At 43.5% G+C, this 17,947-nt stretch overlaps 1 protein-coding gene across 1 annotated transcript in view; it reads left to right on the top strand.

Moving 5' to 3' along the window:
- PCSK2 (proprotein convertase subtilisin/kexin type 2) overlaps positions 1 to 17,947 on the top strand; it is a 264,000-nt gene that overhangs the window by 201,134 nt on the left and 44,919 nt on the right. The window contains exons 7-8 of the mRNA XM_033185549.1: positions 8,932 to 9,020; positions 16,156 to 16,331. Coding sequence (XP_033041440.1) covers positions 8,932 to 9,020; positions 16,156 to 16,331 — 265 coding nt within the window. The remainder of the gene's footprint in view (positions 1 to 8,931; positions 9,021 to 16,155; positions 16,332 to 17,947) is intronic.

The following is a 17,947-nucleotide window of genomic DNA, read 5'->3' as shown; positions in this document are numbered from 1 at the left end:
TTTTTAATTTCTAGTCCCCTACCTGGATTAGAAAAGTATTTATTATTTAAAGTTTTCCTTCAGCTAAAAGGAGTAGATGTAATATAGACTTAGGGGTTATGGAGAAAACGATAAAGATTGTAAAAGAAAGACTTATATTTGGGTATAATTAGTTCCACTTTGTAAGCTAATGTATACATGCCATATAGAGATTTTATGGTCCTCAGGTGGCAATAACTCTTTCTTAAGAGAGAAAAAGACAGCACCTTATGTAGACAAATGTAATATTATGTTAATAGCTTGGTATGGAATGAGTGATTCCCGAGTCAGTTCCCTTATCTATAAACTGGGACTAAAGCTCCCACCTTGAAGGCTTGTACTGGGGATTCGAGACAGGTATAGAGTCCTTGGTGCAGAGCATGGCACATGGTAAGCACTGTGGGCAGCCAACAGAGTTGTGAAATTCAGCAAAGAGATTTCTACAGGACCTAAGTCAAAGATTATTCAACGACAAAGAAAAGTAGGAGAATTTATGCTACAGGAGTAAATGGATGGCTCAGCCAATCACCCACCTTTCTCAGACATCTGCTCTCTCATTTAAGCTTTTGACAGAAAGTGCATAACAGTCAGCTCAAGGTTAAACTTTCTGTGAAGACTCTAGTGCCTGTGTTTCTACATTGCTGATTGAAAAAAGAGTTATAGCTAAAGATACCTTGTATGCATGAGACAAAGTTGATCTATTAGGAAAATTGAAATGTCTAGCATCTGGCCTCAGAAAGATCAGGAGTCTGCTCACTTCTCCAGAAAGCAATGGGTGCTTGCCAGCAGACTCAGGGACTTCCCCAGAGGCAGCTTTGCTCATTCTCACCTATCGCCTATTCTAACCTATTCTGCCTGACCTATTCATTTCTCGTCTATTCTATCAAGTAGGCTCTTGAAACCCCAAAATCTTACCCTGTAGAGCTCATTGGACATTAGCCAGCAAATGCGGTAAATGCCAAACTAGCCAGGAAGTCTCTGCCTTTCAGTTCTAATATGTCTAACACTGGAGCTTCTTTCTCCAAAGTCAAGGCTGAAAAGACTGCAGCTGGCCACCATGGGTCTTCTGTTGTCTAAGAACCTGTAGATGTAGAGAGACTGGAGACCAGAAGACAAAGACAGCCTCATGTGCATGAACTTGGCCAAGCTGCACACTGGCTTGCTGACTGATCTGTCTTATCTCCTTATCTCTGTGAATGCAGATCCCTGAAACACTGTTGTAGAAACTGGCTGTCAGAAACAGAACTAAAGAGTCAATTGAAATAACCATGGGACCAGTAGCCAGGAAAGGAAGAGATGTTAAAAAAAAAAAAAAAGAGGAAAAAATATCTCCACATCAAAATTATCCTAAAATCCAATATTCCAAAATATCTGAAAAAAATACACCTAAAAAACTAAAACTCAGGGTGTTAATTTGTACCATGTGAAATTGGTTCTATGAAGCAGTCTTGAAAAAGACTTTATAATAAGTTATTTTTAGTTTGCTCAGAGTGATAAATGCATGGATGACATCTATTTTAAAGAAAACTAAATGATGGGGGAAACATAGGTGAAAACAAAAGCATGGACATGAAAAGAACAAATTGCAGCTGAAAAATACAGCCTGTGGAATAAAATCTCAATAAATGGGATAAAATCTAGCCTGGATGCACTTGAGGAGATAATTATCGAATTGAAGATAACAACCTGTTTATCAAAAACCTACAGCAAATATTATTCTTCATGGTGAATCTTTGATAGCATTCTCTAAGTCTGGGACAAGATGTGGGTTCTCCCTAGCATCTCTTTAATTCAACACTACGCTACATTTCATAGCCAATCAAATAGTTATAAATCTAAGAAAAGGTGTGAGATCATTAAGAAGAAAATTATAAAATGTGCAAAAGACATAAAGGTGTCCTAAATTAATAAAGTGACATACTAAGTTCACGGATAAGAAGACGGAACAATATAAAGATATCATATCAAACTAATACATTAATTAATTGCAATTTCAATTAAAGTTTCAATAGATTATTCAGTGGAACTAGACAAAACTTTTTTAAAATTGATATGGAAAAACAAGTGGCCAAAATAGAAGAAGACAAATAAGGAGGAGGAAAAAAGGAGAAAAAAGAGGAAGAGAATGAAGATAAAGAAGAAGAAGATGAAGTAGAAGTTCAACAACAACAGAACAGCAGCAAGACGGGAAGCTTTGCTGACCGGATACCCAAACATTACACAGTGGTAATAATATGAGATTGTAGGGTTAGCATAGAAAGAGACAAAAAGGTCAAGAAAGAGAATAGAGAGTGCAAAAACAGACGCCACATAAAAGGAACCCTAATATATGATTAAGATAGCAATAAAAATGATAAAGATGGAGTGAAGATATTCGATAAATGGAATAACTATGTACATGGGGAGAAATAGGCACCCACTCTACATACTGAGCATAAATAAATTCCAGGAGAATTAAAGACCTAAATGGATATAAATCTTTTAGGAAAAAAATAAAAACACCTTTATGATCATGACATGGGGATGGATTTCTTTCTTTTTTTCCCCAATTGATTTGGAAGTTTATTTTGCCAAAGTTAAGGGTCATGACCCGTGACACAGCCTCAGGAGGTCCTGAGAACAGGTGCCCAAGGTGGTTGAGTTCAAGCTTGATTTTATATGTTTCAGGGAGACATAAGACATTAATCAGTACATGTGAAATAGACATTGGCTTGGTCTGGAAAGGCAGGACATCTCGAAGCAGGGGCTTCCAGGTTATAGGTAGATTCAAAGATTTTCTGATTGGCAATTGGTTGAAAGAGTTATTATCTAAAGACCTGGAATCAGTAGAAAGGTGTGACTGGGTTAAGATAAGGGTTTGTGGAGACCGGGGTACGTTTTATGTAGATAAAATCTCCTAAGTGGCCACTCTTAGAGGCAATAGATGACAGATATTTCCTGTTCAGACCTTTAAAAGGTGCTAGACTCTCAGCTAATCTCTTCAGGATTGGAAAAAGATCTGGAAAGGGCAGACGATTCCCTACAGAATGTAAATTAGGGATGGATTTCTTAAACAAGCCACTAAACCACATGGAAAAATTAATGATTGATAAAGCTGGCTACATTAAAATTAAACACTTTTGTTCAAAAAAAGAAGTCACAATAAATAAATTTGGAAGACAAGCCACAGACTAGAAGACATGTGCAGCAAATTTTATGGGAAAAAAAAGGCTTAATATACAAACTTTGTAAAGAACAGCTACAAATCAATGAAAAATAAATAAATACCTTAATAGAAGAAATGGGCCAACGTTATTAACAGGCAATTCACAGAAAAGAAAATCTAAGCCAAATAACCTATGAAAAGATTACCTTGCTAGTGATGAGGAAATGCAAAATGAAACAATAACATACCATTTCATACCAAGTGGACTAGCAAAATTGATAACATTCGACAATGATCAATGTTGAAAAGGATCGAGCAACAGGATTGCTTGCACCTTGAAGGAGGTAGTACATAGTCATATAACCTGTTTTAAGATACACAAGAAGACCTCAGAGAAACTCTTCCTTATGTGTACACGGAAATAATAAACAAAAATGTTTCTTTTCAAATTATTTGTAATGGCAAGCAAATTGCAAACAATCTAAATACCTATCAATAGAAGTATAAATAAATAAATCAGAGCATATTTATAAATGGACTACTACACAGCACTAAAAATGGATGAACCAGAATTCACAAGTTAACTTCAGAAATTGTAGCAAATAAAGCCAATTTTACGTAGATAATATACTAGGAAATTTTTATATAGAGTTTGAAAACATGCAAAGAGTGGCATATATGCTTACGCATACCTGATTATAAGCTCATAAAAACATTCTGAACAGCAAACTTAGTACAATCACTACCTCTGAGGAAGCAAAGAGGGGAAGGAATGGCATCAGAGAGGGCCTCAATTGTATCTGTAAAGATTTATGTTGTTTCTTGGGGGGTTTTTTTGTCTTTGTTTTTTGTTTTTTGAGACGGAGTCTCTCTCTGTCACCCAGGCTAAAGTGCAGTGGCTCCATCTCGGCTCACTGCGACCTCCGCCTCCCTGGTTCATGTGATTCTCCTGCCTCAGCCTCCTGAGTAGCTGAGTAGTAACGTGCCACCACGCCTGGCTAATTTTTGTATTTTTAGTAGAGACGGGGTTTCGCCATGTTGGTCAGGCTGGTCTCGAACTCCTGACCTCGTAATCTACCCACCTCAGCCTCCCAAAGTGCTGGGATTACAGGCATGAGCCACAGCACCCAACCTTTTATTTTTATTTGAGAGTCTCATTCTGTCACCCAGGCTGGAGTGCAGTGGCACAATCTTGGCACACTGCAACCTCCAACCCCCAGGTTCAAGCAATTCTCATGCCTCAGTCTCCCGAGTAGCTAGAGCTACAGACACAGGCCACCATGCCTGGCTAATTTTTTTGTATTTTTAATAGAGATGGGGTTTCCAGGCTGGTCTTGGACTCCTGACCTCAAGCAATCTGCCTGCCTTGGCCTCCCGAAGTGCTGGGATTACAGGAGTGAGCCACCACACCTGGCCTATAAAGAATTATGTTTTTCTAAAAATAATCCAAAGTATAAAAAATGTTTGGCTTTGATAGACTTGGATGGTGGCTATGTAAGAGTCATTGTACTATTCACTGAAATTGTCTATATTTTTTAAATATTTCATAATTACACATATTTGAATAATAAGCCTGAGCCAAAATGGAAACTCCAAAATGTCAGACATGCCCATTCACCATTAAAAGACTCACTTCTACACACCAGCCTCAAAGTGTGCACTAAATAAACGAATACTGAAAGTCCATCATGCACCCTGCACACACCTAGTGAGAGGGCAGGGGAATTCTACCAATAGACAAGGCAGCCATTTTTCTTCTGTTCATCAAGGACTGCTTTGTACTCATCCTAGTCACCCAACATCTCTTTTTGTGGGATCCTTCAAATTAGTTTATTTCACTTATTATTAGAATTTATCCTTCCAAAACAGGTTATCGAGTAGCATCTAATAAAATTATAGCAATAATCAATAGAAATAAAATTAAAATGTGCGAGTTCAGATTATTCTAGTAGCTATAACAAATAAATCTTGGCCTTGAAATCTTAGTGCTTTAGTGGCTTAGCACCAAAAAAAGTTTATTTATCACTCACCCACCAGTCCATCTCTGTGTTCCTGGTGGAGCAGCTCTCCTCCAACCAGTGATTCGGGGATGCAGACTCCTTTCATCTTTGGCATAGGTTTCCAATGTTGCTGGGATTTTTTGCATCAAACTACTTGAGGGGAAAGAGCATGAATAATTGCCCAAGGGTGATTTTTATGGGCCAGGCTTACAAATAGCATTTACCCATCTGCTCACATATTTGCCATAACTCAGTCACATGGCCACATACAAGTGCAAGGGAGGATGGGAGCCTTACTGCAGCCTAGGGAGAAAAGAGAATGACTGGTGACCATTCAGCATTTTCTGCCACCAACAAAAACCATGTTGCAAAGTGAGAGACAATACTGTACCAGAATACCTAGGTGAATGGTGATATGGTTTAGCTCTGTGTCCCCACCCAAATCTCACCTTGAACTGTAATACTCATAATCCCACGTGTCAAGGGCAGGACCAGGTGGAGGTAATGGAATCATGGGGGCAGTTTTCCCCATGCTGTTCTCATGATAATGAGTGAGTCTCACAAGATCTGATGGTTTTATAAGTATCTGGCATTTCCCCTGCTGGCACTCATTATCTCCTTCCTGCCACCCTGTGAAGAGGTGCCTTCCACCATGATTGTAAGTTTCCTGAGGCCTCCCCAGCAATGCTGAACTGTGAGTCAATTAAATCTCTTTCCTTTATAAATTACCAGTGTCTGGTATTTCTTCATAGCAGTGTGAAAGTGGACTAATATGGATATTAGCAAATGACTGAACTAAGAAACCAGCAAAAACAGATTTAATTACTTGGTTACTTTTTGCTTTAGTCATGGTTTCTCCAGAGAACAGAATCAGTAGGATGTGTATACATATAAAAAGAGGTTCATTATAGGGAATTGACTCACCTAAGTCTACAGACTGGCAAGTCCAAAACCTGCAGGGTAAACCAGCAGGCTGGAGACCCTGAGAGCCAATGGTCCAGCTCGAGTCCGAAGGTAGCCTGCTATAGAACCAGGAAGATCCAATGTTACAGGTGAAGTCCAAAGGCAGTCTTCAAGAGAATTCTCTCTTCTCAGAGAATGCCAGATATTTTGTCTATTTAAACCTTCAAGAGATTGGATGACGCCCATGCACGTTATTGAGGACAAGCTGCTCTGGTCAATGTCCACGAATTGAAATGTCTCATCCAAAATACCCTTGCAGAAACACCAAGAATAATGTCTAACCGAATATCTGGATACCTCATGGCCCAGCCATATTGACAAGTGAAATTAACCATCACAATTTTATTCTGCATGTTTCTGATAGGATTACATGATAGTTAAAGATTATGGTTAAGAGCAGGGCTTTAGAAGCAGCAGAACTGAGTTTGAATTCTTGCCCCACTTCCTGTTTGAGAAGTGACTTCACATCTATCTAAGCTTCAGTTTTCTCATCTTTAAAATGGGGATAAAAATAGGCTGTTGTGAGGATTTAATAAAATCATGTATGTAATACTCTCAGCACAGGGTCTGTCCCGTAGTAGATGTCAGTAAAAGAGAGTTGTTTTATTCATATTGCTGGATATATCTTACACTATTCCCTAGGTGTAATATACATAGAAATACATGCTTTTGGCTGAAAAAGCTAAGTGAGATGATCAAATCACTTTGGTGCAAAAACCAGCAGTGTGGATGGAAAGGGTGTGCCCGTTCTTTCTCTCAGGAAATCCACAGGGTTGGGCACAGGGCCTCAGGTTTTCATTTGGACACCCCAGCAGCCCCTCAATACAGGCTGTTCACAAAAGCTCCAATACAGTCACCGTGACATTCCAGGTGTGAACCCTGTCTCCCTACACATAAGCCATGGTGTCCCTCTAGCCTTGTTCCTTCATTGTATCAGTAATCTACTGCCATGATAATGCCGCATAACAAATTATTCCAGAATTCAGTAGCTTGAAACAATAAGCACTGATTATTGCTCCCAAGTCTATAGGTTGGCTGGAAAGTTCTACTGATCTGGACCAGGCTAGGCTTGTCTTGGCTGAGCTCACCCTTGTCTCCCTGGTCAGCTGGCAGGTTGCTGGGAGCTCATTGGCTTAGGATGACCTCACTCACGTCAATGGATTACTGTTGGCTGGGGTGTCAGGCACGACAGGTTATGTGTCTTTCATCATCCAATAGGCTAGCCCGGGCTTGCTCACATGGAGCCTAGACAGGGTGGCAAGAGAAAGCAGAAAAGCCACAAGGTCTCCTGAGGCCCAGGCTCATCACTTCTACCACATTCTTTCAGTCAAAATAAATGACAAGAGAAGTCCAGATTCAAAAGCCCAGGGTTGTGAGAAGGCTTGGTGTTAGGAACAATCGTAAGAAACCTCTATTTATGGCTGATTGCTAATTAGTGTCGCCTAATTTAGCAATGAAATGTTTCTTCCCATATGTTCCTCTGGAGAGCCCATGGCATTCCTCTCCCCTGCTTAAGGGCCAAAATTAAAGATACAGAAGACTTAATACCTTTACTTTTTTCAAGCTGGTTCACATGCACTTGTCCTCCAGTCTTTGGTGAACTGTTTTAGGACAGGGACAGGTTTAACACAAGGGCCGACTTCTGCAGTGACACTGGGTATACGTATCTGGGTACATGATATGCGGGTTTCATTCTTGTTCCAAAGAGAATTTTGAGGGATGAAATACGTAGCCTTTATGGAGATAGGATTTACTTTGATTCATATAGAGAAAGAAAATGTGTGTGTGTGTGTGTGTGTGTGTGTGTGTGTGTGTGTGTTTTCAATCCTTGCATGTGATATTTTTTAAGGGCTGGTGCGATAGCTTTGCTTGCCCCAAGAGGATGTCCCAGACAGCATTAGTTGATGCTGCAGAAATGGAGAATTCCTAGGGATAGGTAACCAATGAACCCCTTTGCCCACATTTCCTGATTGTTTGCCGCAGTTTGAACAGTGAGTGGAAAGACCTTGTGCATTCCGCAGGCCATACTCGCACTGTCCCAGCAGACCTGGGAATGTGCCCATTTGATTCAGTAACTGTTCCACCCACCATTAAAATGGACTTTTCTAGCTAGGCACAGTGGCTCACAGCTGTAATCCCAGCAATTTGGGAGGCTTAGGTGGGAGGATCGCTTGAGCCCAGGAGTTTGAGACCAGCCTGGACAACATGGGAAACCCCCTTCTCTATAAAAAAATACAAAAAATTAGCCAGGTGTGGTGCACACACCTGTGGTCCCAGCTACCCAAGAGGCTGAGGCAGGAGAATCACTTGAGCCTGGGAAGTCGAAGCTGCAGTGAGCCAAGATTGCACCACTGCACTCCAGTGTGGGTGATCAAGGAGATCCAGATTCAAAAAAAAATGAATAAATAAATATAAATAAAGTGGACTTTTCATGGTTGGATCTGGTAGTTCCAGATGATTTATACCACTGGAATCTTTTGCATCTTGAATGCTGCTTAGGTCTGAAAACACAGCCTTCTGAGTGACCCAGTTTACACTTGTTTCAGTTCTCTATTGCGGCTTTTACAAACCACCCCAAGATGGGGCGCTTTACAGAAAACTAAAAGACAGGTAGATAATGGTTTGCTCAGCTCTTTAAGTTTTCACAGAGCTTTAACACAAAAGCCGACCTCTTCAGTGACACCAGGTTTACTTGTATATGATATGCAGATTTCATCCTTGTTCCAAAGAGAATTTTGAGCCCATGAGAGATGTAGTCAAATTCTTTTCACTGCATATCTAATGTGTCTTTATATTTTTCCAAAGCCATGGGACCCGATGTGCAGGAGAAGTTTCTGCTGCCGCCAACAACAATATCTGTGGGGTCGGAGTAGCATACAACTCCAAGGTTGCAGGTAAGCCATCCCTGCCAAACAGCAGGCCCCCACTAGGTATCACACTGATCTCAAGGCTGACCGTGGCCCAGCAAAAAATCCCACTGGTGCAGAAAAGCTAGGATCCACAGATTTGGCACAAGTGGAAAAATTTTTTTTTTCTTTTAACCTGCATAGCAATATCAATACAGTTTTAAATTTTTAACTTAAGCATAATATAAATTCAAAGAAGTTAATGAATCATAAGTACATAGCTCAGTGACTTTCCCCAAACTGCCCATACACATGTAGTGATCAGGAAACAAAATGTAACCAGCACCACAAAGCCCTTTATGACCCCTTGCAGTTACTACTCAGACACCCAAGAATAACCATGATCTTGTTTTCTAACAGCAAAACAAAAAATGGTTATTGCCAGTTTTTGAACTTTATATAAATAGAATTGACAGTCACTACTCTTCTGTGTCAGTTTCAATAACATTTTAATGAGACTCAAATATAGACTGTAGAATACAAGGTGGTGTGTATAAATTATTTGTAAACATACTCAGAGCTCTTCAAAATGTTTTGCACAATGGAACTCATCTTTAAAAAGATAAATTCTACCTAGAACCTTTTGCTTACGTTTTACTGGGTGGGATATTTAACAATTTCCTCTTTATGGAGCCCTTAGAAATGAGAGTGGCAAGTCCCTGGAAATTTAGAAACCAACATCCCTCCCCTCTCAGAAAAAAAAAAAAAGAGAGAGAGAGAAACAGACAGAGACAGAGACTGAGAGATTCATAAGCTTTCAACGAGATGTCTGAGAATGGAGTGGCTCCAGTCTTGTTCCAAGTTTTGCATCAAATTGGTTCTTAATTTATTCAGGCTGAGTCACCCAGCCTTATTTTTCTTTTTTCTTTTTCTTTGTTTACAACTGTCCTGATGTTTTCTTCTCCAGGCAATTTAATGGAACCATAAACCTACTTTCTGCTGACACCTCCATTTCCATGGAACTAAATAAAGCAAAAGTAACCTATACAAACCCACTATTAACCTCTTTTCAACACTGTTTGCTAAGAGGCTTGCCTGAACTGGGTGCTGAATGTCACAAAAGAATATATCTGGAGGTTTCTAAAATGTAAATAGAGGAGGCTTTGCCCCTGGGTTTCAGCTCTCTTTACTTTGTGCGCATCCAAAATGCTGGCATTAAAATGTCAGGAGCCATTAGGAGCTCGGGGGAAAGAATATCACTTGGTTAATATTTTATAAGCCAGGCTCAGACCTGGGATGGAATCTAAGGGAGGTGGGTTCTCTACTCACAGAACAGAACTAGAAGCAACTGAAAAATTCAAACCTGAATTTCTTATTCAAACACCCAAGGTAACTGGTTTTTGGAACAAAGTAAAATGACCACCTGCAAAAGTTAAAAGAGTTAGGGGGAGCTCATAGCTTTCTGGAGGTTCCTGGGAACTTCTTTTTCCATCTGCTTCTTTTCCTTTTTTCCTCTTCTCTTATTATTTGCCCTCTGAAAACATCTGAGCACTGAGTGCTCACCAAATGTATCTAATTCTCCGGCTGTCTTAGTTTGCTCTTCCTAAAAGCAAAACCTGAGACAAAGATTCCCGGCAAGCAGTTCATGTGGGAGGTGGTCGCGGGAAGCCAGAGTGAGGGAGTGGGGGAAGAAGACAGGAAAGGAATGGAGGCCAACAAAGTGAGTCTCGTGGACAACAGGGGCCCCGTCCTGCAGGTTATTCTCCGAGAGAGTGTGGAGAACTCCCCCTCAGAATTGACCCCACTAAAGTGAGGAGGCTGTGGCGTTAATCTGCCACTTCCCATCGTTCATTGTTTGAGGGTGCTCTTGGGCCCGCCCAGTCTGCCCAGCTCGCTTGAACTGAGTGGAGCTCCTTGGGCAGGGGACGCTCCTAGGCAAAAAGCCAGGCAGCAGGCCAGAGAACCCGGCAGGTGCAGCAGCCTCTGCCTCGCCTGCTGAATGCAGCCTGACACCTCAAAGACGCGACTGGGCTTCTGTGAGGACAGCTGGGGCATCGCAGCAACGCTTTGAGCTTCCAGAAACCAAGAACAGCCACCCAAAGATTTTGAGCAAGGGAGCCTCCTTTCTTTCTTTCTTCTCCCACTGCCTTAGCCCCAGCTTGGCTCCCCTGTGACCATGTACGCTGGTTCTAACTACAAGGACTGCGAGGCAACAGTCCCATGCCTGTGCCTTAGGGTACCCAGTGTCCTCTGGCTCCCTGAGGCGTCAACATGAATTCTTGAGGAAGCACTGGAGAATTACTCATGGATTGCAAAAACAACAGAGTTTATCTTACAAATTTAAGGAAAACATTTTATTCAGCCTGGCTGGCAATTCCAAAAGTTGGCTGGTTTTTAATTATTTGCTAAAAATGAGTCAACCCCTCCAGAGAATCTTTCCATTCGGGAGTTTTCTGGGCTAAGGCGGTCTAAAGCGCCACCTGGTGACCAACTCGGATCGTTGCTGGTCTCAAAGTCGAGATGTTCGTTCATTTACAGGTTGGGGGCGCCCCTGTGATATCTGAGGTCCTTCCCCAGCACCCCTCCACGCTGTCTCCAGAAAAAGCCCAAAGTTAAAATGCAGTTGAATCTTAATCCAGGAATTCAAAAAAGAAGAGGGGAGATGAGATTGTAAATTGAGTCCTCTGAACAGAAAAAAGCGTCGAGCTTCTCTGCACCTGCCTGAATTCCTCTTCTGTTCATAAATTTTTCTCATTTCTCCATCAAGGCTCCTGTCTTTTTCTTGTTGATTTTTAGGCATTCTTGGTGTGTCCCAGAGGTTAGCCCCTAACCCATTTTAATTCGTGCAAAGATCTTCTCCTTCATTTCTCTTCGCGTCTGTCTTCGTTTCAAACTATGTGACATGTAGACCCACACATACGGGATGTCCCAAAAGTCATCCTGCAGTCTTCAAGCTTTAATAACCTCAGAAACATTATTCTAAAGTTTATTTACATTTCCATTTTCGCTGACCTAACTGTGTAAATTTTGAAGAAAAATATTACATGTTTTATTTTGAAAATGCCTTTATTCGAGTAATTCTCTTTTTAAAAAGGACCCCATTCTTTCCTTCTTTCTTTTTTCATTTTAATTTTTAAGGAAATGACAACTTCAATCAAAAAGATTGAGTCAAAAATTAAAATTAAATGTGTTATTCAAAATCCACAAAACCAAGCAAATGTACCACAAACATAATGATCTTCCAAATGATGGTTCTTGCAAATTTGTCAAAAGTATATTTCTGAAACTATTAAAGCTCGAGACTGTATCAAGGAGTCATAACACTGTCTCCTGCCTTCAGGCCTTTTGTGTGGTCAGTAGTCACTGTGGGCACCTTCCTGTTGCAGGGGATGGAAGCTGGCAGACAGGTTCCCTGCCCCATGTAGCTCACCGTCCTGGAGGAAACAAAGACAGGGAGCAAATAAGAAAATATAAGATAACAACTCATGCAAGAGGACACAGAGTAACCAGGGCTCAGGAACAAGAGGAGCCTGAGGGTGGGGCTCTACAATTCCTCACTGTTCTGGGTTTCTGCAGACTCTCAGAGCAACCCCAAGATGGGGCCAGGCCAGGTGGGTTTGGTCCTACTCACCTTCCTTTTTAAACCAAAGCATACCGATTTACACACTGGGCTTCAGGATAAGATCACCTTTGATTGAAGATTTTGAAAAGTATTTTAAAACCACACAGTTGACCATGGTGAAAGTGCCCTGAAATTTCTCTACCAGCTATGAATTGCTTTTGTATATTATTATCATTATTATTCTTGGCCAATGAATCTCATAACACTGCAGATAAACTTATATTTTATCTGAGCTTTTCAATACACAAGTAAAAATCACTGTAAGCACAATGACTAATATGAGTTTTCAGAACCTAAAACCTGGATGAGCATGAACTTCCTCCTTAGCCTCCAGAGCAAATATTCATGAGCACAAAAAGTGGCATTGATGGGCACGAGGTTTGTGAGCAGATGTAGCATTTACTGGAGGCAGGGACAGGCACAACTTGTGCAACAGGAGCAGAGGCAGAGAGGATGTAGCTTGAATCCGCTGGGCATGCAGCCCCCAGGGCACCAAGGCTAGCCACAGTGCACACTGCACGGGTAGACAGGGAAGGCTCTAAATGAATGGAAGAGACCCACAGAGTCATCTCCACTCATTAATGTGCTGTGCAGGCCTGCCTGGGGTCAGATAGAAACACTTGATGTGTGCTTGTGTCTGTCCTTGCCCATCAAATACACACATCAGCATTGTTAGGCACGTGAAGACACTGACTCCTAACTCCTTTGATTCTCTCTCTCTCTCTCTCTCTCTCTCTCCCCCCTCTGTCTCTCTCCCTCCCTCCCTCTCTTCCTCTCCTCCTCCTCCCCCTTCCTCCCTCTCTCCCTCTCCTCTCTCTCCCTCCCTTCCTCCCTTCCTCCTCCTCCTTCTTACTTCTCTCTCTTTCCTCTCTTTCCCTCGCTCTCTACCTTCTCTCTCTCCTGCACTCTCCCTTTCCTCTCTCTTTCTCTGTCCTCTCCTTCTCTCTCTCTCACTCTCTCCTTCTCCTCTCCCTTTCTCTCTACCTGTTCTCCCTCTGCCTCTCTCTCTCCCATTCTCTCTGTCTCTCTCCCTCTATCTACCCTCTCTCTCTCTCCCAATCTCTCTGCCTCTCTCCCTCCTTCTCTCATTCTCTCCCTCTCTCTCACTTGGTCTGCTCTCTGTCTTCACCCCACATTCCTCTGTAGCTTCTAGAGCATCCAGGGGCAGAGGAGAGGCCCTCCCCAAAAACCCTAGGGTCACTCTGAGCCACTGTCTTGGCTGCTAATGGTGCAGTTGCTTGCAAAATTAATACTGTATCTCATTCAATTAATGCCTGCCTCATTCCTCTGGAGCTTAACAAGATTAAAAGAATGTCGGGCTCCTGGTCCCTGAATATGGATGAGAGACTTGCTCTCAGCCTGTGGCCACCCTGTAATGTTAAAACAGTCAGAAGATTAATACACATCTGCTCTGAGGTTCTTGTGCAGCACAGAGGGAGCCCATGAAGGTGATAAGAGCTGCAAAGAGGCAGAGGGTTCAGGGCACAGCTGGAAGTGCCATGCACCAGCCCTGGCAAAATCCAGGGCTGCCATTGGTTGGTTTGTGGGGCAGTGGAGGTCTGCTTTGGACAGGGTTGAATTTCTCTCACCTTCCAGTTGCGGTGGGCCATTCGCTTCTGGTCATCTGGGCACTAGGCAAGTTCAAGAGCATCTGAGCAAGTGAATGCCAGCCAGCCTCTCTCTGTTTATTTCCCACCCACAGAGTGGGCGTGACTTTGCACAAGAAGAAGCTGCACTGACCCGTTTATTCTGTGGCTTATTGGCCACCTGCATTAAATAAAGTTTTTAAATAAATAAAATTATAGGTGGACCAAAAGCAAAATACAGAGTCTTAAATTTCCTATCTCCTTATAAAATGAACCATAAAATTTAACATCTGGAAAGTTCAAGCCAAAGACTAGGCTTATTCTAGATAAGCTTCCCCCAGGAGAAAGAATGCTAACTGGTAACTGAATGTTTGTTGGCAAAAATGGTGATTACGCTTATGGGTTAATAGTAGAAGATGGATGAGTAGAGCCTGTTATTCATTCTTCTGGACCTGTTATTTCTGTCGGGGAGGAAATGAACTAAATAAGGCTATAATGCCAGATATTTATTCACCAAATATTTGTCAAGCTTAAATACCAAGCATCACGTTGATCCTCAAGGACACGGAAGTGAACAAAGTAGACACGCCCTATACTCAAAGACTGTGCCATCTGGTGGTGTATGAAACACTCAAATAAGCAGTTGTGATAGAAGGTTAAAAGTACACAAGAAGAGGGCTATAAGCACTGAAGAGGAAAGTGAGGTCCTCGAGTCTCCTGGGGCCTGAAAGTAGCAGACCTTCAGGAAAGAAAGCAATTTCATGTCCATTTCAGGTGCCTGGCAAGAACCCGGGTGGCTTGTAATTCAATTGACCTGCTCGCCATGTTAGAGAGTGAGGCTTGTGAAATAGTGTTCTTGAGGCACAACATCCTTCGGCCACCGGGGACAAGGAAGGAGTTTTGGGGCCCAGGTTTTGACTGTGCATGGCCCAACACCTTCATTCCATAATTGCAGTGGGTGAAGACTTAGGTCAGCTTCACTAGCATTCTAAGCTCCTTGCCACAGAATCGTGAACCCACTGACCCATCCAGATGACAAAGCCTGGAGAAAGGCATGTGACCGCGTCAGCGAAGTTTTGAGGGTAGTGATGGAGAGTCAGCACTCCCATCCCAGTGGCGGCTGCTGAGTTCCCCCTAGAGAGGGCTTTTGTGGATGACCACAGGGGGACTGGAAGCCTAGGAGCACCAGCTCTGCAGGGGCAGCGCAGGCACCTTCACCCTATGCCCCTGTGTCTTAGGCTTGTGTGCCCCACACTACCCTGGACTGCAGGACTTTGCTTCTTCCCAACATCCTGCAAGAAATCACTCCCATGAGGCATCAGAGAGGAACACGAACTTTATAGCGATGCTATAGGGAAGAAAGGAGAGGGGGCCATCTGACACAGAATCACTAATACAGTTTAGAACGGCCATCTCAGCCTTTCTGTCCTCTCCAAAGTCCCTCCCAGCTACAGTGCAAATGGGAGTTCCTCTTTCCTTATCCCACCCGCTCCTGCACTGCCCCTGCCCCTCTCTATGTCCCCTGCCCTCTGCCCTCTGCCTGCTGGAATTTCTTCTCAAATATCAAGTATCTATTGCCTCCTCTATCTATCATATGTAGTAACTTTATTTCTCCCCTAAAACTTGGCTGCACCCAACACCCAGTTCTCTGAGGTCGAGCTTCTACTTAGAAACAAGCTTATCAAAGAATCGCTTCAACAAAGGTGATCTCTCCCATTAGGAATTCTAGTAAGGTTTGCTAGAGGAATAAACTTGTCTTTAAACCGTTACATCAGCAAAGACATGGGTGGGATGCAGAAGGGAGCCAGTAGGACCGTCTGCGCCTCTTTCGTGATCCTCGGACTGCACAGTGTCCCCAGAACACCTAAGATCTCCAACCCTTCCAAGCACCCAGGGCCTGAGCCCTCCTCCACCTCCTTGTTTCCTGTGAACTGGGGAACCCAAACCTGGTGTCCTCTGCTCAACGTGTCCACAGGCATCCGGATGCTGGACCAGCCGTTCATGACGGACATCATCGAGGCCTCCTCCATCAGCCACATGCCGCAGCTGATCGACATCTACAGTGCCAGCTGGGGCCCAACAGACAACGGCAAGACAGTGGATGGGCCCCGGGAGCTCACGCTGCAGGCCATGGCCGATGGCGTGAACAAGGTAAGAGGGTCGGCCCCCTACGCCCCGGCCACTCACAGGGTGGGACACAGTGGGTGGGGGGGTGGAGGCAACTGGGTAAACCATTGTCACCCTGTGTGTGAGTCCAGGTCCTGCAGGAGTCAGACAGTGCAGGGGCTTATCCATGCAGGAGGCTCACTATGGGAAGGCCTGTGAAGGATAAGGAGAGAAGGCAGAAGAGCCTCAGATGTGATGCCTGCCTGGCTCCTGCAAACGACAGTGGGAGGGAAGGGACTTGGGGAGGGAGGGTCTCAGACAGCAGTCCCCACGCCAAAGCTGCCCATCACAGGCAGAAAGGGGCCTGCACTGGCACCCCCACCACCTGCTCAGTCGTTGGCTGGCACTAGCACACAGGACATGGGGTCTCGGCAGGACGGGGTGGTAGATCCAGGGGGCAGCAGCCAGGACTGTGACCACGACACTCATGGGGCAGGAGGTCTGAGCACACATTCTCACAGCTGCTCCTCTGAGATTAGCCCAGGCTTGGACAGAGCCAAGGAGAAGGAAGCCAGGCAGAGCCTCCAAAGGGATGAGATGGAGGTCAATGCTGCATAGGGAGGGGAAGGGGGCCCCTTCTCTGGGACACTGGGGCTGGAGCCACCCCAAAGGAGACACGAACCCAGGTTCAGGGACCAGAGGGTTTCTGGGCTCCAGTCTATCAGGAAGTGACTTAACCTCGCCTGTAAAATGATGATAATGAGGGGTCACAGAGTCACTGTGATGTGTAAATGAGAAAGATGCAAGCACTCGGCACTGAGAAGTGCCTGCAAAGGGTCAGCATTTGTCTCAGTCTCGACTGTCACTTAAGCAACACCCCAAAACTTCATAGCACAGAACACAACTCCTTTACTACGCTTGGGATGCTGTGGGTCAGGAATTTGGACCGGGCACAATGGGGATGGCTCATCTCTGCTCCACGATCTCTGGGGCCTCAGCTGATAGATTTGTTACTTGAGCATCCATTACCAAACTGTTGTGTCTTCACAAGCTGTTCCCATGCACGCATCTACTTGCCACGCATGGCACAGCTCCCACCCCTCGGCATACACAGTCTTCTCAGGCCTGTCCTTGCTGCCAGGCCAGCAGTGGTCCCCTCCCTGTGCTCCCAGAGGACTCTCTGTAATCAGCCTGGATGTGGGACTCACACCTCAAGGTCACTGCTGTGTGTGGAGTAAGTGGTCTGGTGCTAAGTGAGGGAAAGGACAGTGCATGAGATTTTGTGTGTGGCTTTTGGAATTCCATTTTAGGAATGTTTTTAAATTTGCTTCTTAGATTTTGGTGGATTTCAAATAGATGAAATGGCTATAGAAACCAGCACTATCATAAATAAATTATAGAATGCATCCATTCCACATACACATTTAAATTATGTACAGTCTGTTTATGGAAAATGCATAAACTCATTACTTATACATTGATAACACTAAAATAAGTGAATGTACAGAACACTATATGTTTAATGCAGGCATAAAAAAGAGAATATTGAAGAAAATAAGAGTGAGCAATTGAAGGCTGCTTTTCCATACATTTCCTGAGGTCAGAAAACATGTGTTTTCCTGCCCAGACCATCCTCGGGAACTAGCCCAGGGCTTAAGAAC

Source organism: Trachypithecus francoisi, unplaced genomic scaffold (genome assembly GCF_009764315.1).
Source record: "Trachypithecus francoisi isolate TF-2019V2 unplaced genomic scaffold, Tfra_2.0 Lachesis_group21, whole genome shotgun sequence".
Classification (NCBI taxonomy): domain Eukaryota; kingdom Metazoa; phylum Chordata; class Mammalia; order Primates; family Cercopithecidae; genus Trachypithecus; species Trachypithecus francoisi.
This window is presented reverse-complemented; position numbering and strand designations above follow the sequence as displayed.